The sequence below is a fragment of the Stegodyphus dumicola genome, chromosome 3 (genome assembly GCF_044657685.1).
Source record: "Stegodyphus dumicola isolate Sdum_Otavi_A_Nest chromosome 3, ASM4465768v1".
In the NCBI taxonomy this organism is placed as follows: domain Eukaryota; kingdom Metazoa; phylum Arthropoda; class Arachnida; order Araneae; family Eresidae; genus Stegodyphus; species Stegodyphus dumicola.
Window position 1 is genome coordinate 18,708,896 of NC_140770.1, and position 22,350 is coordinate 18,731,245.

A 22,350-nucleotide genomic window follows, 5' to 3' on the forward strand; every position below is an offset into this window, starting at 1 on the left:
TCACCAACGCCAAACATATTTGCTGCAACACGATTTCCATTTTCTTTCGCAAAATGAATGGTCTTGCATTTGAAACCAGCACAGTGTTTGTTTCTTTTGTCGAAAGCCATATTTGCTGCTAAAAGGAACACTAGATCAACTGTATTTCAACTAAAGCAAATGCGGTTTACAATTTCCACTTCAAAATCTCGGCTTCAAACGACTACAGAAGGGGAACGCATTTAACTCCCAATTGCACGAATTCACACAGATTAGAAGTGCATTCTTTCGGACAGCTGCATTGAATACAATACACCATCTCTGCCGGAATATATACTCACTCGAGCATTTAACCCACACGCATATTCTTTCCCTTATCACTTGTCATTGCGCTTTATCATTGTTCGAAAGGCTAGCACAAATGTTCGAATAAGTGACATCGCGTTATACGTGAATATACGTAAAAATTTTTTTAAATGTAGCTTTAAATTATACTTGCGCGCTATTCGCCTGAAAGTACGATAGATAGTAATTAAAAGCAGGTTTTATATTGCTTGGATAGAGCGTGTTCGGCCTGCTGAAGGCCACGTTACCAGTTGATATTCTACATCACCGTTGTGTTTTCAGCTTTGCTTAATTCTTGCCAATAGTATGCTTGTCACGTCGACGCAGGTTTGAGCCAGCTTGCCAGCTAGTTACATCCGTTTAGCCTTTGACTAATTTAAGGCTTAGATTTGATTTAAATTGAATACCTTACCTACGTTATTAATAATGTTATTAAACTAACAACATTGTTTTGATTTAATTACCTTTTGTTTCTCTTTCTTTCCTTTCTGAATGATGTGTGGTTCGACGGAAGAAGCTCCGATAACCATATGGCAGCAATGCCAGGCGGGTGGACTTCTCTCCTTTTTTCTTACCTTACCTATGCTGGCTGGTTTGTAAGCACAAAAACGGGCCTTCTGTCAAGTTATTTGAGTTTTGAATAAAAGGATCATTGACACACGTTTCTTTTGCTTATCTAGACATAGCCATAATTCGCTCAAGTCTACTAGAGTCTTGATTTAGTGTATGTTACCTTGTAAGGTATTTCTCTCGCCTTCCTAGCGTGCCTTCGTGGTGTAGTAGTCAGCACACTGAGCCGGTATTTCAGATGTCCGCGGTTCGATTCCCGGCAAAGGCGTTGCATATTTTTCATCTTGCCTGCTTCCAATTAACCTAATGTCTCTACAGTGGCGCCCGAACTAAAAGGGTTGTGGATGATGACTCTCCACACCCAGGATTTGGCGATTGGGTCCCCTAAAAACCCCAGTCGCCATTTTAAAGGGGGTATGTAAGGTATTTCTCCCGCCTTCCTAGCATGTCCTCGTGGTGTAGTGGTCAGGACACTGAGGCCGCTATTTCAGATGTCCATGGTTCGATTCCCGGCGAAGGCGATGCTAATTTTTCAACTCTTCTTCTTCCAAAAATTACCTAATGTCTCTACAACTTAAAAGAGCGAGACTATAAAAATGTTCTAACTTAAGGTATATTTTTTTCCGTTAAGTTGCTTATAAATACATGCACAATTTCAGATTAATTTTCAGAGTTAACATTTTACGTGTCCTTATTTTTACCTTGTCGTGTGTATATGATCATTTGGCATCGGCATCATAAAACTACAAACGCACTTACTCTATCGTGGACGTTTCCGCAGAATTATTCTCCTCTTCATGGCCATCCACTTGCCTACTTTCTGTCGAAGACGCCTCTGTGAAAATACAAAAAACGAGAAATTAATAATTAAAGTAGTTTCAATACAGGACAGATATTGAAGCCAGTGCAACTGGTGCAGTCGCACAGGGCAGCGAAATTTTTAAGACCGACAGAAACACCGACCAGCAAAATTTATGGATGTCAAAATTATTACAGCTGTGTTAAGTACTCTGCAGCAGAATTTGGGAACGGAATTTATTATTTTTTTAATACACGGGGCTACAGAATATAAGACTCGCAGAGATTGTATCGGAAATAAAACACCTATCACCGGCAATGAGTTTGTAGATAATATAAAACTTATGAATAAGGGTAAAGATCATTCAAATGTTTTTAGCTCGCTTGGTGCTAAAGGGGATTTGGAACCCCAAAATCTTCGAAAAATTGTGATTTCGGTTTTTTGCATTTTCAAATTCTCCACGCTTTTATCTTTCCAAAAATACCATTCTTTAATCTCTATGAAAATTAGAACTGTAAAAAAATCTAGTTTTAATTTGTCATCGACTGCTTTGATCAATGAGGATTTTTACATAAAAACGCGTTTTTCTCCAAACGTGATTTTTTTATATTCGATGTACCTTTTCTCAGGAACTGCTGCTCACAGGTATCTAAACCTTTTATGGCTTATTTATTAGGTTCCCTAATATTTACTGAAATGAGCTTTTTGTAATAAACTTAGAAAAAAAAAATTAATGCGATGGAGTTAAACTTTGTAGTCTTTGCCTAGGTAAGCTTAAAATTGCTGAAATGATATAAACAGGAAAAAAAACCAGCTTGTGTTGATATCAGGTCAGGTTAGCATGCACATTTATGTTTGTTTATTTTAATTAATAATTGACAAGTGATGAGGAAGAATAAAGCGAAGTGTTTAAATTTTGCATCTGTTTGTTTTGTTTTATGTTTTTTTTTATTGTTCACCTACTATGTTTTGATACATATTTAGAAAGAGAAATTCAAAATTTAGTTAAAATACTTTTTTACTTTGTTAATAAAAAATTTTATTTTGCTAAAAAATATTCCTTGTCAGCTAAATACACGATCTAAAAATACACGGTGAAAATACACAATTTAAAAATACTATTTTTTACACGATCTAAAAAATATCATTTTAGATCTAAAAAATAACAACAAATACACGATCTAAAAAATAACATTTTTAAAAAATAACATTTTTAGATCGTCTATTTGCGGCTCGCGCGCAGTTTGAGATCACTGCGACAGACAGTGAGGATTCAAACTGATTGGCAAAAGTTTCTTTATAGCACTAAAAAGCTAAATAAACCACCGCTAATTTTTTGTTTGTTTGATTTTTGTTCGAAATGTCTCGACAGGCATTTCGGATTTTTGCATTTTCAAATTCTCTACACTTTTATCTTTCTAAAAATACCATTCTTTAATCTCTATGAAAATTAGAACTGTAAAAAAATCTAGTTTTAATTTTTCATCTACTGCTTTGATAAATGAGGATTTTTACATAAAAACGCGTTTTTCTCCAAACGTGATTTTTTTTATACTCGATGCACCTTTTCTCAGGAACTACTGCTCACAGGTATCTAAACCTTTTATGGCTTATTTATTAGGTTCCCTAATATTTACTGAAATGAGCTTTTTGTAATAAACTTAGAAAAAAAAAATTTTAAATTTTTTTGTGTGAGAAAAGTGCTAAATTTTACTATGCCTAACAAAATATCCTGTAATTTACTCTAAAATTCAAAATGTTTCAAAAGCTCATTTCAGTATAATCGAATAGGTATACTTTAATTACAGAAAAAATTTAAAGCTTGTATCTACAGCAGATTTTGAGAAAAGGTACATTGAAAATGACCAATTTAACATTGTCGGTATAGGGGTTTCTGGTACCCCTAAATAGTGAAAAAGGTAAGCGTCTCATCAATATGCAAAGAAATACAACAATAACTGACTTGTGCATATGATTTAAAATTTTATAAAACTTTGAACTAAATTAAATGCAGAAGAAAAACAAAAATGGCAATTAAAAATGAGAATAAAAGTTATCAAATTACTCCAGACTAGCGGTTTCAAATATGGATACAAAAGTACGAATTGCATTTCAAAATTGCCACAGATCATTAGGCAATGTGAAATCTCTCAACAACGAGTTAAAAATTAATTAGTTTAGTTCTTAAATTAAATTATTCTAAATCTCTATGAAGTAGGAAAAGAACGGTTGATTAAGAATCGATACTGAAGTAAAATATATATATCATATGCAAAGGAATGATGAGGCTTCAAAATTTAATAAAAATTTCATTTCTAAGCTTGCGACGGCATTGTATATATATGTTACCGTGAAAGACCGAAATTGGAGAATGTCGACTTTCACCGGAGAATGTCAACATTCACCAAACACTTCGGTGAAAGATCGAATATTTCTTTACATTCGGACCCTCACCGGTGTATGTCGACAATCACAGATATGCTCTGCTGTAAGTCGAAAAGAGAGGTCATAAAGTGCCATAATAGTTTTAAGTTGTTGCAATAAATAAGATTTGAATCGCATAATTTAGTAAGTTTTTTATGACTGTTATTTTATTTCTCATTTAGAACGTACTGTATAATTAAGTAAGTTTTTAACTTCTATTATTTTCCTTTCTCATTTTGAATGTATTGTGTGTTTTAGGTTCTCATGTTCTTAAGTTCTTATTTCAAGTTTCAAGTGCGTTTATTCGCGACTGAATAAGTTTCTTCGACTACTGTAACATCTCTTTGGAAATGTCCTGTTTGATACTGGCGAATAAATTGTATTTTCATTCTTCTTTAAGTGTTGTCATCAATCATTCCATATCCAGGAACCCGTAGAACTCAACAATATTTACTGTGGTATAATGCACAGTTAAAAGAATATCATTTTTAGCAAGTCCGTATTGTGCTGAATGCACACGAGTCATCCTTTACGTAGTGCGTGAATTCCGAAAATTAAAACTGCAATTTTTATATATATATATAAGCGGCTTGAGTGTATGTCGCCGATATAGTTTATTGGTTGCTTGCGTAACTGTAAATTGTTTTATTCCCAGTGCAGTGCAGCGTGTGATGAATATTATGAACAAGCTACGCCGGAAAAATTAAAAGTACAAGAGCACGTGCATTTAACATTTAATAAATAAATTTAACATCTGTATGTATCTGTATATATCTGTATGGTGGTAAACACCGAAATCTGCAGAATGCCGACTTTCACCGGAGAATGTCAACATTCACCAAACACTTCGGTGAAAGATCGAATATTTCTTTACATTCTTGTACATTCGCACCCTCACCGGTGTATGTCGACAATCACAGATATGCTCTGCTGTAAGTCGAAAAGAGAGGAGTATATGTACACGCTGCCACTCCAAAAGGAGGTGTTCCACAAATAAATGCAGTTGTAAAAGCAAGGGCCTCTTGTGCAATTCAAAGTGTCATAATAGTTTAAGTTGTTGCAATAAATAAGATTTGAATCACATAATTTGGTAAGTTTATAACTTCTATTATTTTCCTTTCTCATTTTGAATGTACTGTGTGTTTTAAGTTCTTATATTCTTAAGTTCTTATTCTGAGTCTCAAGTGCGTTTTCTCGCGAATGAATTACGGAGAAGGAAATATAATATTCTTATATGTTCAACATTCACCATTAGCCCCTTTGAGCCGGGTAGCGAAAGCGCGCGCTTATCGCTGAGGCCGGCAGTGTCTTACGCGAGCGTCTCTCTTTTTTGCTACTAAGCCTAAATCCATGAAATTTCCGAAGTATCAACTCATTGTTTAATAATGCTCTATAGAGTATTTAAATGGCTTATGCTTTATAAATATTTTTATATATATACTTTAATTACCTTATTTCTTGTTTAAATGCATATTTTACACATTTTATTTCAATTACTCACCATTTTATGAATTTTAACATTCTACATCTGAAAACTAAATATATTACTTAAAATTCTCTTTTCGTATGAAAAATTTGAAAACAGGGATCAACACGCAGTCCTACGTTACATTCCTTGCACTCGTAATAACTCATTTGCCGTTTTGGAGGATTTTTCCGGGAATGTGAACAAACGAAGCATCGTCGTCTCATTTTCTTATCAGTCTCTTCTGAACAAAGTTTGGGAAAATGTCTTTCAGTTAATCTTTCAGAATCAATATCAGAATATCAGAATTTCAGAATCAATATCTGAAATATTTTGCATCATTTCTGCTATTTCATGCTCTGTTAAACATTTTCGACGCTTCGACATTGCAACGGTAAAAACAAATAAATTCACGTCTAACAAGATCTAATTATTTTCTAAAAACTGAACTGCAAACCGAAATACCCAACGCTTTACAGCAAATAAAACTTCTCTACTTACAGTAAACAACTACCACGTGCGAATAAAGTGCGATTTAAAGAGACGTCATAAATCACGCCATTCGGAAACATTTATTTCCCCGTTTGTTTATATAATCAAAAACACGTGTATGTGAGTCATGCATCTCTCATTTCGAGTAGAAGGTCTAATTTACATGTATCTGAAACCATATGGACATACAGTGCCATCTTGTGGCAGAAATTATAGTTTGAAAAACGTTTCAAAGTACTGGCACAAATACGTGACAGTCGGTAGAGAATGGAACAATCCTCTGGCACGCCTGCGTGTCGGCCGGTAGGTAAGTGCGTTCGTTGCTGGCACGTATACGTGACAGTCGGCGCGAAGGGGTTAGTACATGGTGAATGTCGACATTCACCGGTGTAAGTCAGAAATAAAAGTGTTTGGAAAATATTTTGGGCATACACCAAGCGACTATGTGAATGTTGACATTCACCGGTGAAAGTCCACATTCTCCAGATTTCGGTGTTTCACCGTAACATATACACCGTCAGCAAACACTTACCCTGGGGTGGGGCGATAATATTTGGTGGCAGCAATTTGAAAAGTTATAAGGTATTTCTCCCGCCTTCTTAGCATGCCTTCGTGGTGTAGAGGTCGGCACGCTCGACGCGTGAGAGGTCCGTGATTCGAGATCCGGCGAGAGCATTGCTCAGTTTTCACTTCTCCAGTATCGAAATAACCTAATGTGTTTCTACAATATGATTCGAACATTTAAACCGATTCGACGCAAAATGCCATTTTGAGACTAATCGCCCTTCTGAACTAATCCCCATTTTTGCTAAAATGGCCACTCTTAATGCCACACGTAGAACGAAAAAGAGAACAGTTATTCGATTTTCAGGCACTAAATGATAGAAAATAACAAGTATTTATTGGAGAATGACGAGTCAGTCAATGTTACGGGAACATATTACACAACGCCTTTTCAAAAAGACGACTTTAGCAAATGCAGCGAAACTTCGTTTCATGAATATGATTTGTCATCAGAAATCAAATTTTTTTCGTATAGGAACTCGATGAAAAATAAATTAATCTCTTCCCCGACGGCAGACGATTATTCACTTAAAATTTACAGCGGTACTCTGCGTACAAATTCATAACATAAAAGCAATTAAAATCATTAAATCTAAGACAAAAAAAAAATCTGATGTGTACATCACATGACTTCCTTGTATGGGATATTAAATTATACTCATTTTGTGCTGTATTTCATTTAAGCTTATTTCCTCGAATTTCTTTAGAAATAGATTTCTCATTCAATTAATTCAGGTCTCATTTCGCGGCAAAGTAAAAACACATAAAAACTGAAAGTATCTTCATTAAAAACTGAAAGATATAGAAAAACATAAAACAGCAAATACAGTTAAAACAACCAAAAAAGATTTTAAAATTAAAATTAGAGTTTCTACTCAAAAGCAAGCAATTCAGCCAGCGGGCAAGAAGGCGGATTTTTCGGTGCACAAAACTGAAAGTTTCCTTTTGGTCCCACTCGGCAAAAAGACACTGGAGGTGCAGAAAGATTTAATTCATTATTCTGCTGAGTTCCAAATGTAAACAAATATGGCTGCTATGTTAAAAAAAATTAGGCTTAGCCGCAACAAAACAACTTTTAAATTGTTTATCCTTCTACAGCTATTGCTTACGAATTAATTAAAGGTATAAAACCTTATACAGACATTCGGTTATTCTGAAGCAGGAGACGAGAAAAACGAGCAGTGCCCTTGCTGAGACTCGAACCACGGACTTCTGGAATATTCCCCTAGCGTGCTGACCTCTACAGCACGAAGTATTTACAGTATTTGACATCTACAGTACGAAGTATTGACATACTTTTTGTGCGGCCAACTGCAACCAAAATAGGTGGTGCATGACTATATGTTATAGCATTTGTAGAATTCCACACTTTGTAAATGCTGACTTACAGTTGAAAGTGAAGAATCTTAAGAACTGATATGCGAATAATCGCTTGAGTTCGTGCAACAAGAAACAACAAGATGGAAGGGTAAATAACCCGGCTCTAGTGTAGAACTGGGTGCCCCTTCGATTGGCGACAATCTTTTTTTTTTAATTTTGGCGATAAAACCTCACTTCTGGTTACCCCGATAGTTTTAACTTTGTTTTAGCTTCTCGATTTTATTTAAATGAAAATAGATTGATGTGCACATGAACATATTTAAATCAGTGCGCAATGCCTAGTTTGTGCAATTCTAGGATGTTTTTTTAAGTAAAAACAGATCGATGTGTACATGGACACAGATCTTCTGCAATTCTTTGACTTCTTATTTTGGTTTTGTGTAGCGGCCATCTTGAAATTGTGCCTATCTTGGCGTTGAAAAAGAATCGCCAATAAACAAAGGGCACCCAATAGTAAACTTTTACCAATAACCCTTTATTATTTAAATAAGATTTAACAGAACTCCGTCTTGGGGTGTACAATCAAAGCCGACCCTTGGGCTTGAACTTAAGAGGCTAAGGGGTAAACTAAAACTAATCTAAACTAAAGAGATATAGCAGAAGTTATCAAGATTCTAACCGAGTTGTCCCCTTAACTCTACATTGACTGCGAAGCTATCAAGGGCCTAAGTACGGCTGAGCGTAATAATAGCTTAGGAGTAGCCTAAAAAGGCGGACGCGTGCAGACAGAATACCTGATAACTCTCTCGTTACGACCGAACAACTTCGCGGTTTAAATACCGCTCCTCCTCGTTATGTATTCAGACGTGATTCTAAAACTACATTCTGGCCGGAAGTAGTAAATTGAAGTTAAGAATTTGACAGGAAAGCAGTTTAACTCAAAATTTGACTGTTCATAAAATTAACATAATCCTTACACAGTCCTATATACAAAATTTCAACGTTCTGAGGCTACTCGTTTTTGAGATATGCGAGATACACACATACGTACGTACAAACGCCACGAAACAATTTCTTCTGAATCCATTTTAAATCAGTTTTATAATTCGTTTTGAGAAAAAGAGTCCTTTATTCTGTCCTTACGTACAGATGTCAAGCAAAAACATTGTTAAATTGCATTCGATGGTGGTCAAAATGGATATTTTCGTTGAAATATGGTACCTGGAATTTTTCGAGATTACAATACTTCCTCTACTTCGCACAGGAAGTAAAAAAGTAGGCACAGTTTTAAACAGATAAAACAGACTAAAATTTTAATTTTATTTTGTTACACCTGTACGAAGAGGAATGTATGGTAAATGTGGTAGTTGTGAGAAAGACAAAAGGGAACAGATGTTACTGTTTAGATGAAGAGTCCAACCATAAAAACATTAGTTAACTGCTTTCCTAGTGCATTTCCTCTTATCTTTTCTTTGCCTCTTAGTTCCAATGGACTCTGCATGAGACTGGCTGGGCTTCTATTTCACTCAAATTTTAAAGTAACAGAAAATGTTATAGCGATGTTTTGAAACATTTTCTTAATGTTAATTATGTTGCAAACATTATTCCAAAACGACCTTTCAAAATCATTCGTTGACTACCCGAGTGTCTGTAATTAGAAACACCGTTCGTCATCCCAGGCGTTTATTGTTCAGATAATGACATCATAAATCGATTTTTTTTTAGAGTCCTGCATTATATTTGAAGAAATTAAATAATGAAAAATCTGCATAAATGTATGTATATTTCTCGTATTGTGATAAAACAACGGTACATAGAGTCATCGAATTTTGAATAACGTAATCCTCCAACGAATATGAGCATGTGGAAGACCAAATTTGAAATTTGAAATTTGTTTTATGATCGATTTCCTATTTTTTTAAAACTTTGACGAATTTTTGATTAACAAACTCAAGGATTTCAAAGCGAGCAATGGCAACGTTGTGCAGAAAAAACATTTTTATCTCCAGCGCGTGAGTCTCTGTATCGGAAATTCTAAAGATATGCTCTTTTTAAAACTATTTTGCGATATTGCTGTTGCACAGGATCTTATGGTTTAAGTGCGAGGAACATGATATTTAATAAAGAAAGGTAACACACAAAATGTTAAAAAACGCCCCTTTGGACGTAATTTAAAATCTGAAACATTTCAGTTTTTTTTTTTTTTTTTTTTTTTTTTTTTTTGTGTAGTCAGAAGCGTTTGGGATTCCAGTTTCACTTTAGTTCAGTAAAGATAGCGAAGGAAAAATGAGGCGCCTCTGTGGATATACAGTAACTAGAAAGCCCGGCGGTCATACGAAATGACCACTGTTCTAGATATTATAAATTGTAATTAAAATGATTTGTGCAAAGGTGTCTGCTAATTTAAACTGAATTACCCAGGGCAGGCGGCGAGGACGCCCCTTTGCTTACTACCCCGCGGGGTTTCCCCTTTCTACTTGCTTATTTGCTTAAAGTAGAGTGCAAAGAAGGAAACCACTGGCGGGACATTTAAGAGCCACCGCTAGCTCAATAAATAAAGGTGATTTAATTCATAAAATGTTAATTCACATGTCAAAGATCTCTTTGTACACAACATTTCTTGTGTAGATCTTTGCATCATTTTTAAGCTCGCCTTGCAGAGGACCATCCATTATTTTTAATTTTACGTCCATTCTTTCCCGAACTCTTGAACAGGCAGCATAAAGTTGACCGTGTCCAAATGCAGGCTCAGGTAAAAAAATGCCAACACGCTTAATCGTTTGGCCCTGAGACTTATTGATGGTCATAGCAAAGGCAAGTTTTACAGAAAATAGTCTACGTCTCAGTTGAAACGGCAACCCTGTTCCGTGGCAACTTCACCCCATTGGCCAGTACAGTTACGCGAGCAACCAATAAACTATCGGCGACAAACAGACACTTAAGCCGCATAGAATAAAGATATTTATTGATTTCATTTTATTTGTTTTTTAATCGTTGCCTGTTTTCGTGGGTTGCATATTTCCGATTTCTATTATATATAGATGTTAAATTTATTTATTAAATGTAAAATGCACGTGCTCTTGTACGTTTAATTTTTCCGGCTTATAATATTCGTCACACACTGCACTGCACGGAGAATAAAACAATTTTCAGTTACTCAAGCAACCAATAAACTATCGGCGACATACACTTAAGCCGCTTATATATATATGATAGAAATTGCAGTTTTAATTTTCGGAATTCACGCACTACGTAAAGGATGACTCCTGTGCATTCAGCACAGTACGGACTTGCTAAAAATGATATTCTTTTAACTGTGCATTATACCACAGTAAATATTGTTGAGTTCTACGGTTTCGTGGATATGGAGTGATTGATGACAACACTTAAAGAAGAATGAAAATACAATTTATTCGCCAGTATCAAACAGGACATTTCTAAAGAGATGTTACAGTAGTCGGAGAACTACGACAAGCACGCTGAAACAATCAGCAACACAGTCTTCAGACTATAACGGTAAAGGCAGCTTCACGGCAAAGAACTATAGTTTTCAACTGAGTCGATCGCTCGTGAGCTAGTCTTTGAACTCAAGACACTACTACTGAACTCAATATTCTACTCTACTCCAGGCAGGGTATCTATAGCTTTTTACCTGACTTCGGGAACATTCTTGGGAAAACCGGTAAAATTTCGTTCTAGAATGTTCTCACTCTGTCTATAGCATATCACCAATTTTGTTACCAAATATCACCAAATCGACGAATTTGCTCCAAATTTCGCATCCCTGCCTTTTCTTGCCACTTTCTGGCAACCCTAAATTCGCTTTCCTGGGAAGTTATCTTTCCGCAACTGAGCATTTCTCAACACTACTTCGTTTTACCGAGAAATGTTCTGTCATGAGACTCGTGTGTCTGGGAAACCCATGATTGCACATTAATAGGGTACTACTTTGGTAGACGGTTGCACGGATTTTTGGCGATTTACGTTGGCGCAATTGTTGGCGCGGTTTTTATAGTCGTCAGCCATCTTGAAAAATGCTGTTTTTACGTATTTCACGCAGAGTAAATTATTCCAAACTTTAAAAAAATAAATATCGTTAAAAATAAAAATAATGAATTAATTTTTTATTGAAAACGTTGTTTTTTAAGATGACTGGCAAATGTAAATAAATACATTTACTAAGAGTATAAAATGCTAACGTAAGGTTAAATTATTACTTTCATATAATAGAATAAAAACACCGCTATAACAATATTGCTCCAACATTTAATTGGATTAAAATATTACTTAAATTGAATATCGAATTAAAAACATCATACCAACGTTTAAAAGAATTAAAATTTTACAATTACTTAAATTCAAATCCTTTAAAATTAGTTTTATAGGATATACTTATTTAACATTAAAATATATGTGGCAATAAATATCTCAGGAATTTTTTAAAACAGTGTATTAATTTTTTAATAAAAATAAAATTTTTTAATAACAATTGAAGTATACAATTATAAAGTAAAAGAAAAATATGTACTTACATTTTTTAAAGTATTTTACCTGTCGTATATTGATAAGTACCAGAAAAAAAAACACACGATCTTCATTTGTGATTCACATCTCTCGCACTTCATTGAAGAAGCAATTAGCGAGGTTTCCTCCAAAAATTTAAAGTAAATTTCCTCTGACTCTTGTAACAATAAATAAATCTTTGATTAGGAAAGCCAGGTTGGCCAAAATAAGGTCTCAAAGGGTTATTTTTTTTTTATTACGATACCAATAATTCTTGGTAATTACCAATAACAACATTCATCTTCGAAACGGACACATCCATTCGCTTTGAAATTTGAGGAATTTTAAGAGATGAATAATAAAATTTTAAAATGGCGCGGTAATGCACAAATATTCAGTAACCAATCAGGGAGCTGATTACATCACGCATCGAATTAAAATTATTTAAATAATCATTCATAATAAAATCATATTTAAAAAAAATGTAAATTAAATTGTATTTTAATATTTAACAGTCATAAATAACGTTTAAAACATTAAATCATAAACAATAAAATTTTTATTTCAAATAAAAATGCAAAATTAAATTCATTTTTATTATTTAGAAGTCATAAGTAATATTTAAAACACGGAATTTATGCATAATAAAACGCATTATTTTTTAAATAAAATGACAACAAAGTATCGGTTACCATAAAAACTTGTCCAGCAGTGGGTTTACCATAAGTTGTATCGCTCGTTCAAAAAAAATCGCCAGAAAATCGCCAAAATCCGTGCAACCGTCTACCAAAGTAGCACCAAATTCGTTCTAGAATGTTCTCGCTCCGTCTATAGAATATCACCAATTTTGTTACCAAATATCGCCAAATGGACGAATTCGCTCCAAATCTCGCATCCCTGCCTTTCATTGCCACTTTCTGGCAACCCTAAATTCGCTTTGCTGGGAAGCTATCTTACCGCTACTGAGTATTTCTCAACACTACTTCGTTTTACTAAGAAGTGTTCTGTCATGAGACTCGTGCGTCTAGGAAACCCGTGATTGCATAGTAATAGTGACATAAAGAGTTTACCATTAAATTTTCACTGTTAAATTTCACTGCGGTTAGATGATGTTATTTTCATGTAAGTGTTACATTTGCTGTCTTATTACTACAGGAATATCAATGTGAAATATTAATTATAGAATGTAATTGAAGTAATATCCAGAATAAGTAACAGAAGTTTACCATCGCTTTCTTCTACAGGGTTGTCACCGATGTTTCTAACATTCGATATCCTTCTTAGGACAGCATCGATAACAGGTACCATCATGGCTGCCGTCGCCATATTATTTATCCACATGGATAAGAGCATGGTGGTCAACATGAAACCTAGCATAAGCCTAGAGTAAAAAAATAGCATTATTAATATTAAAAGATAAAAGCCGTATGATGCTGCAGATTCGTAAAGAGGTACTGAAAAAGAGAATTACTGGTTATAAGAACCCTAAGTGATATAAAAGTAAATTATTTTTATTTCGTTTCTCAATATGATTGGAAAACTGAGACCATTAGACGTTCATCATTCTTTGTTGAAGCATTGTTAACATAATTTCGTAGTAGATTTGGGACAGCATTGACGCCTTGCCATGCAATGACGTCTAGGAGATGTCATTCATTTCATGTGTCATTGTAGACTTTGACGTCTCCTAGACGGCAAGAACTTTTTTCTGCGTACGCCGGATAATATACCATTAGGTTCTTTAACTGCTGCAGTCGTACTTTGATCTTGTTGTGTTGTATGTTTTCCCCTCTCAGCACAGAAATATCCTGTTTTGTATCCTCCCCCTTTCTTTCCCTCTCTCATATTTATATGCCAAGGTTGTAAACATACACACGCTTGCCCTGCCATGACTAAGTGCGGCCTAGATATTTACCACGCAGGGTTTATATAACACAAGTACTCTGATGAGAAAATTTTGGTGTTAGGATATCACTAACTGATGCTACTTTATTGTTGTTGCTTAGCAAAAATAGATGTTTTCGTCACGGTACAGGATCTGGTCGGGAAGTAGCATTACTGATTTTTCCCCGCCAAACCGTAGTGATGGAGTGGGATATTACTGCGCTGGGTGTGTTGTGGGGGATCTTAGCTACCAGTGCACCAATCGCCTGTCCTCTAGAAGCCTTTGCGGAGTGTAGATCGAGTCTAAGGTGAACTCTTTTCAAGGTGCCTTGGCATCTCCACAATGAATAGTTTGTTAGAGCAGCGTTAAGAGGTGAAGTTTCGCGTCAAACTGGGTAAAACTTCGAGTGAGACCCATAACATGATCAAGACTGATTATGGAAGTGATCCCATGGATATATCAAGTGCTTTTGAGTGGCATAAATAGTTTTGAGAGGGAAGAGAGCAAGGTGAAGAGAGCAGCGTTAAGAGGTGAAGTTTCGCGTCAAACTGGGTAAAACTGCGAGTGAGACCCATGACATGATCAAGACTGCTTATGGAAGTGACCCCATGGACATATCAAGTGCTTTTGAGTGGCACAAATTGTTTTGAGAGGGAAGAGATCAAGGTGAAGATGAGCAACGGTCAGGACGCCCTTCAACGGCAAAAAGTGACGGAAGCTTAGAGAAATCTTTTTAACTGTAACTACCTCAGACTTCAGAAAGCGAGTCTTTCAAGGCTCCATCACGACAATTCACCGAGCCACACCGTCTTTGCTGTCATGGACTTCCTGACCAAACATGACGTCACACAATTTCCCCAGCCACCGTACAGCTCAGATGTTGCTCCTTTAGACTTCTTCGTGTTCCTCCGATTGAAAATGGTCATAAAAGGATGGCGCCACGGCTCGCTCATGGCCATTCAAGGGGCTGTAACGAGGGAACTGAAATGCGTTCCAGATTTTGCGTTCCAGGGACCCTTCTGTGATTGGCAGAGTAGCTGGAAACACTGCTTTGGTGCAGAAGGGGCATATTTTAAAAACTATCAAGTCGATGTGTCATATATTAAATATTTTAAAAAATATGTTCTACTACTTTTCGGACAAATCCTATATGTTGAAAAATGCGCCTGCATTGCACATCCAGACACCATCATCATTAGCTAACACTTCACGAATTTGTTCCGAAACAAAAGCAACCATAATTACTTTCATAGCAATGGCAAGACATTTAGTCTAAAAAGATATTTTTTCTTCGATGGACTATGAAACGCATCTTCCATCGCAGGGACTACGAGGTTGTCAAACAACCTGACCATTACCTTACTCAGAGCAATGCGACTATTTACCCAGAAAACTAAAAACTAAGCTAACTACACTTTTGGCAAGGTAGATTCTTCCATAATCATGCAAAATCATATGTAGCTTGTCTTGTAACACTATTAAAATTTTTTTTCCTAGTTGGGAAAACTTTGTTATATCACCAAATATCGAATCATTAGACTATGACCTATTCCACTCAGCGGACAGTCATCAACGAATCCTTTATCAACCTAAACAACAATGAATTGAAGTTTCCTTTCCATTCTAAGGTTTCCTGTTACTACAGAATTCCCAATGTACTGTAATTTTGTTAGTTCCTCACTGGCGACAAAATTATTTTTGAAACATGTATGTTATCAATGGGTTTTGAAATTTCAGTTCGATTCCTACAGACCTTTGTGGAATTCTTTCAATTTTTTGCGCTTTCATTTAAACGGACCATAGATTTGTGTTTGTAGATTTTATAATTTTTATTAGTAAAGTATCCTAAGCGGCATTACATTAGATGATGTAATTACTTTACATACGAATAATCTCAGTGCTTTCAAATCAAAGCATAATGATGTGCCAAGACAAAAAAGTGATTGTGCGGAAGTCAACTCAGGTAATTGTTAACCTGAGTAATATCCTGAAGTACTGAAAATGTGATTGTAATTTTGCATCGAACTGAACTGTTATCTAAATTATTTCTGTGAAATTTAATTTTTTTTTCTTTTACATGTTTCCAAATGTATCAAGAAATAGTATATAAGATAGGATAAGTGCATAGATTTCTTTAAAACTTTTGCCATTCAGTAAACAACTGTCACGGATGTTTTTCATTATTCAATAACTAATTATTTTTGTCATATTTTTCCGTTACCCAGGGAGTGACATTCCTAAAAGTGTTTTACATTTATCTTGGGATTTTGTAGAGACATTAGGATTTTTTGGAAGCAAAAGAGATTGAAAAATGTGCAACGCCTTCGCCGGGAATCGAACCGCGGACCTTTGGAATACGCGCCCAGCCTGCAGATCACCACACGAAGGCATGCGAAAGAGTCGGGAGAAATACCTTATAATTTTTGGTAATTTAAGATAACTCTTGGCTGCACTGCCCCGTGAACAGTTAAGTACATTACACGTCCACTCCTCCTTTGGGCACTTCGTGGAGGTTTAACCTTCCACTATTACCCTTCTAGGGATATTTACCACCTGTTAATTTAAGAATACATTTCAAATTCTCTTAAAATGAACACATCGAACCGGAAGATGCCCTTTCGAAATTGTACACTGTGTGCCAATTTGAGAACGGTTGTTTTAAATAAAAGATAAAGTTCTATGTATCAATTTTAAAATGAAGGAAATGAAAGAGACCCTCTCCATAAGCACTTGCTAACAAGCCTCCAGTTCTGTGTTGCTAATCAAAATAGATGAGCAGTGCATTATTTTATCAAATGGTATTATTGCTGCAACTGAAAGAAAAATTGCATCAGACCACAATATTAAGAGCATGCCTGCTCTTCTTTTTTATCACATTTCACTTTGCAACAAAACTATAATCGTTCGAGAGTTCTGGCAGTCTGACGATTTTGATTTGATCATTCTGTACTTAAAATCAAAACGAACAGCTAGCTGCACGGGATTATATTGATTTCGCCATGTGTAACTTACTTAAGAGCCTTTAATCCTTCATGAAGAAAATCCTTAAATTCATCCTTAAATCCTTGAAGGTCTCAGCCTCCCTGAGGCTGATAGCTGCCAAGTTCTTTGCTTGCCTTAATCTATTGTTACGAAATGTACAGGCGTGGTAAGATGGCTTCCCCGTAAAGCAGTTTTAGGGTTGCCATAAAATGACGATAGAAAGCAAGGTTGCCATATTTGGCGAGAAATCGCCATTTGGCTACAGAATTGGCGATATGCCATGGAAGGATGGAGAACCTTCTGGAACGAATTCTTACCGGTTTAGCCCAAATTGTTCTCGAACGCAAGCCGAAAGCTATATAAACCCTGCTGGACCGCAGACAGTGTGTGTTTCATCAGTTTTGGACAAGTTTACGCTAAGCGAATCAGAATGCCTGATTCCGCTCACGTTATATGTGACTTATTCTAAGTATACTCTGGGATAGACATTTTGAATTTGTATATATGTATTTTGTGTTAACATTTGTTCTGCATTTATTCTGTTATTTTGTAACTCTTACTAAAATTATTGCTTTCCTGAAGCATCTTCGACTGTTATAATGAAACCATGATTCTGTTTACACCACCCCCATCACGTTATCATGGACTCAGAATTTCAACTTACAGGACTGCTAGACTGTATTATGTGATGAAATTTGGTTTATTCCATATGTTGTTACTCTGATGATTACTAGAAAAATTTCCCTTTTATGTAATTATTTCTGCAAATTTGTACATTTAATGTTTTCTTCAGCATTTCTAACCTGATATCTCGCAACGTATTAGCGACTTCTTCACACCTCTGACAAGGTAGTCACGCCCTCTCAACATCTGCAATCCTGGCTTAGGTCTCACTCATGCATTCTCCTACTTTCAGCGCTCTATAGCAACTAACTCAGAGAGCCGGAACAAAACTTGCAAATCCTGCAAGTTAATCAGCGGTGCATCCAGCGGTACTTGGAACTTGGAAAAGAGAGTGTGTGCCTCGCATAGAGGGCGAGATAGTTAGTATCGAGTTGGTGTCTCGTCTAGCGAATCAATCCCTGCGGAGTCGATCGAGTTGACAGCCGGGCAACGAGTGCCGAGTGGGTCGTCGAGTTCACCGAAGGAGTCTCTTAGTGTATCGCGGTTGGTGCATCGTCGAGAGAGCGTGTTGAGCTCCGGGAAGGACTGAACCGAAGAGTCGGGAGCCGTGCTCTGCGTGTCGTCGAGTGCATCGCGTGGAGAGTCTTGAGAGTACGTGAAGTTCCGAGAACGACCAAACAGAGTCGGGAGCTGTACTCTGGTGCTTTTCAGTGAAGCTATCTCCACCGTTATTGCCTGACAGCGTGAAGGCTGTGTCGCCGATTGTTCCAGCGTGTGTATAGTAGATCATCGACGAGTGTAAAACGTGACTTGTTGACTGTCCTGACAATACTGGCCAATAAAGTGTGTTTCTATACTTCATCAAGTGTCGTCGTTATTCACTCCAAATCCACACGAACCTCGTACGAACGTGAAGGAAGAAAATAACGTAACAACTTGTGTAAGAAAAGAAAAACGCAACACTATCAACTAACAATCCTGCTTATTCGCCCGATTTAGATTCTTACCTTAACCCTTTCGCCGTCCTCTCCTGTCCACCGAAATTTCTCCCCAGCGGCCCTCTGTTTTTCGCAGCGTGTAATGTTGTTTTTTTTTTTTTTTTTTTTTTTTGTACATACATAACTTTCCATACATAACTTCCGTAGTGGATGAATGTAAATGAATATTAACTGAAATTATAATGAAATAAAGCATAATGGAAAAGTAATAATATCTCTGCTTATTTCTAACAGCAGGATTAATTTGATAACATCTGATCCAGGCGGTCCACTCCTCCCATTTTGTTGTTGTAATCTTTTACAGTTATCGTTTTTTTTTTACAGTTCTTTTCCGTGTTTCGACATCAATCATAGAGTTATTATGGAGTGTACTCATCAAACGTATATCCTTCTTTTTTTCCCTATTCATAGCCTCAATTTTCCCTCTTTTTCTGACTTTGAAAATCTCTCTCTGTCTCGTATCTTATGTAAAATGGCACGAATATACATAAAACCCGGAGGGAGAATTCAATTAGAAATAGAATACCTGATTAGTACTGCCCTCTGGGAGGTATTTGAACAAACAAAAATAAAAACTCAAGCAAGTAAACATTTAGAAAGCATTTAAAAGTTTTAAAATGTAGAAGAACGATTGAAGCGCGTTACGGCCGCTGCAGAAGTTTCACTTGAACGCGCTAGACGCGTTAAGGACGACGAAGAGGTTAATGCCTATTCCCTAAAATCATAGTTTAAGAAGTGCCATTTTGATGATTTATCCCACCATCTAGACCAGCTTTATATTTCGTTCATATTATAACTCAGAATGCACAAAATAAAAGTTCAAATACTATAATAAATCTAGAACGATGTGTAAAAGAAATTAAGCAAGCAAAACAAAAAATAAGAAGTTTTCCACAGACGATTCAGTATCTCTCATTCAATGAATTCAGTTCTCATTTCGCGACAAGGCAAAATACATAAAAACTCAAAATATCTATATTAAAAATTCGGAAGTAAATCTTAAACACTTATTTTCTCGAAAAATTCCAGAAAGGATTAAGCATGATTTCATTCGCAAAAATAAAGGAAGGCGTTATCTTTGTTTCTGCGAAGCTTAGTCTCTCTAGATTGGCAACAAATCTACTATTCTGCTGTTTCAAATGTAAACAAATATGTCCGCCCTGTTATTTAAAAATTAGGCTTAACAGCACTTAAACAGCTTTTAAATTGTTAATAATTCTACAAATATTGCTTGCAAATTTCCTAAAGGCATAAAAACGTTAACCGGAAGATAAGAACAACATAATTCCTTCATTTTTAACAATTAAAAATGATTGAATAATTGAATTAATAAATATTCGTTATATGACTAGCGTTTTAAACAACAATTCCTTTAGTTGTTTGCCAATAACTATTCTATGCATTTGGTGATCCTGCAAATTAGCATACAGATTCTCGGCTACGTTGCTTCGAACAAATCCCTATTTATAATTTATTACAGTAATTCATAATCTCTGTACAGTGTCGGAATCATTTTCAAACTGCAAAGCTATGAGTTCCAGTAATAATCAGAGCAAGCGCATTTTTGGTTTTCTTTTTTAGGAGCAGAGTCTAGTGGATTATGTCTACGACTATTCTAAAATGACTCCTGAAAGCGATAATTAACAAAAATACAAAACTTACCATTTTATTTCTGTTCCAATGGTCAGTAATACTTTGAGGGCTATTCTTTCATGCAGCATGCAATCTTCTATTGCGATTGCCACAGCGAAAGCACCGAGGAACGTCATGGAGCTTTCCTTGTAAATTAAAATAAATAAATTCATAAATGACTAATACAAAAGACTGGAATTTTGAAATTTTCAGATTTTATGTTACTCCAAAGAGGCCTTTTACTTCCTTGTACGAAGTAAAAAGGAAGTAATGTAATCGCGAAAAGTTTCAGGCAATATATTTCAACGAAAATATCCATTTTGACCGCTATCGAATGCATTTTAACGATGTTTTTGAGAGATATATGTACGTAAGGACAGAATAAAAGACTCGATTCCTCCAAAAAAATTATAAAACTGCTTTAAAATTAATTCTGAAGAGAATTTTTCGTGGCGTCTGTACGTACGTACGTACGTATCTCGCATAACTCAAAAACGAGTAGCCTCAGAAACTTGAAATTTTGTATATAGGACTGCTATAATATGTAGATGTGCACCTCGTGTTTGGGTTGCAATCGGCCGCACCAAACGTATATAAATATATTTATATATATATTCACTCTGTTATCCCGCTCAGTGATCTCAGTTTCTTTACTCTTATATGTTTGTAAATTGCATATTTTTTGCTTTAAAAAATGATTGAATTATGTTGTTTTATCTTCCGGTTAAGGTTTTTATGCCTTTAGTAAATCTGTGCGCAATATTTTTAGAATTATCAACAATTTTAAAGTTCTTTAAGTGCCGCTAAGCCTTTTATTTCACGGCGGCCATTGATTGTTTACATTTGAAACAGCAGACTAGTGGATTTGTTGCCAATCTAGAGAAACTTAGCTTCGCAACAACAAAGATAACGCCTTCATTTATTATTGCCAGTTAAATCATGCTTAATCCTTTTTGGAATTTTTTCGACAAAATAATTGTTTAAGATTTACTTCGTAATTTTTAATATAGATATTTTGAGTTTTTATGTATATTTGCCTTCTCGCGAAGTGAGAACTGAATTAATTGAATGAGAAATACTCAATCGTCTGTGAAAAACTGTTTCTTTTCTGTTTTGTTTGCTTAATTTCTTTTATACATAGTTCTAGCTTTATTATTGTATTTGAATAGAGATGTGGCAACGATTAGATAATTCTATTCTTTAAATGATATAAATTTTGTGCATTATGAGTTATAATATGAACAAAATATATAAGTTAACTGTTATATAATTATTAATACTGTTAAGTGAATCTAGCGCCAGAGTGTCGCTATGGTAAACAAACACTAGAGTGAATTCTAAAGAATGCACTAATTCTATTGTGGTTTATGCGCTGTCGGCGAAGTAGATTTAATTCAATCCAATAAGTTTAAATGAAATTCAAGAAAAAATGCGTATAATTTAATATTCCATACAAGGAAGTCATGTGGTGTGCACATCAGATTTTGTTTCGTGTTGCCATTGCTCCTTTTGAAATCTTTGAGTTTCTTAATCAAAAATTCATAAACGCTTTACGAAATAGGAAAACAATAATAAAACAAATTCGGGCCTTCAGATGTCCATAATGGGGTACAGACGTACGTTATTCAAAACTGGATGGCTCTAGATACTGTTGTTTTATCACAATGCGAGAAACATACATGCATTTATGTGGCTTCTTCATTATTTAATTTCTTTAAATATAATACAGGGCTGTAATGTTTGGTGGCAAAAATTTGAAAAGTGATTC

At 35.5% G+C, this 22,350-nt stretch overlaps 1 protein-coding gene across 1 annotated transcript in view; it reads right to left on the bottom strand.

Moving 5' to 3' along the window:
• The window catches only part of LOC118200240 (Na(+)/citrate cotransporter-like), a 93,291-nt gene that overhangs the window by 54,773 nt on the left and 16,168 nt on the right, over positions 1–22,350 (bottom strand). The window contains exons 3-5 of the mRNA XM_085812322.1: positions 20,613–20,728; positions 13,694–13,842; positions 1,666–1,729 (exon numbers count right to left, since the gene is read on the bottom strand). Of these exons, the coding sequence (XP_085668448.1) occupies positions 1,666–1,729; positions 13,694–13,842; positions 20,613–20,728 (329 nt within the window). The remainder of the gene's footprint in view (positions 1–1,665; positions 1,730–13,693; positions 13,843–20,612; positions 20,729–22,350) is intronic.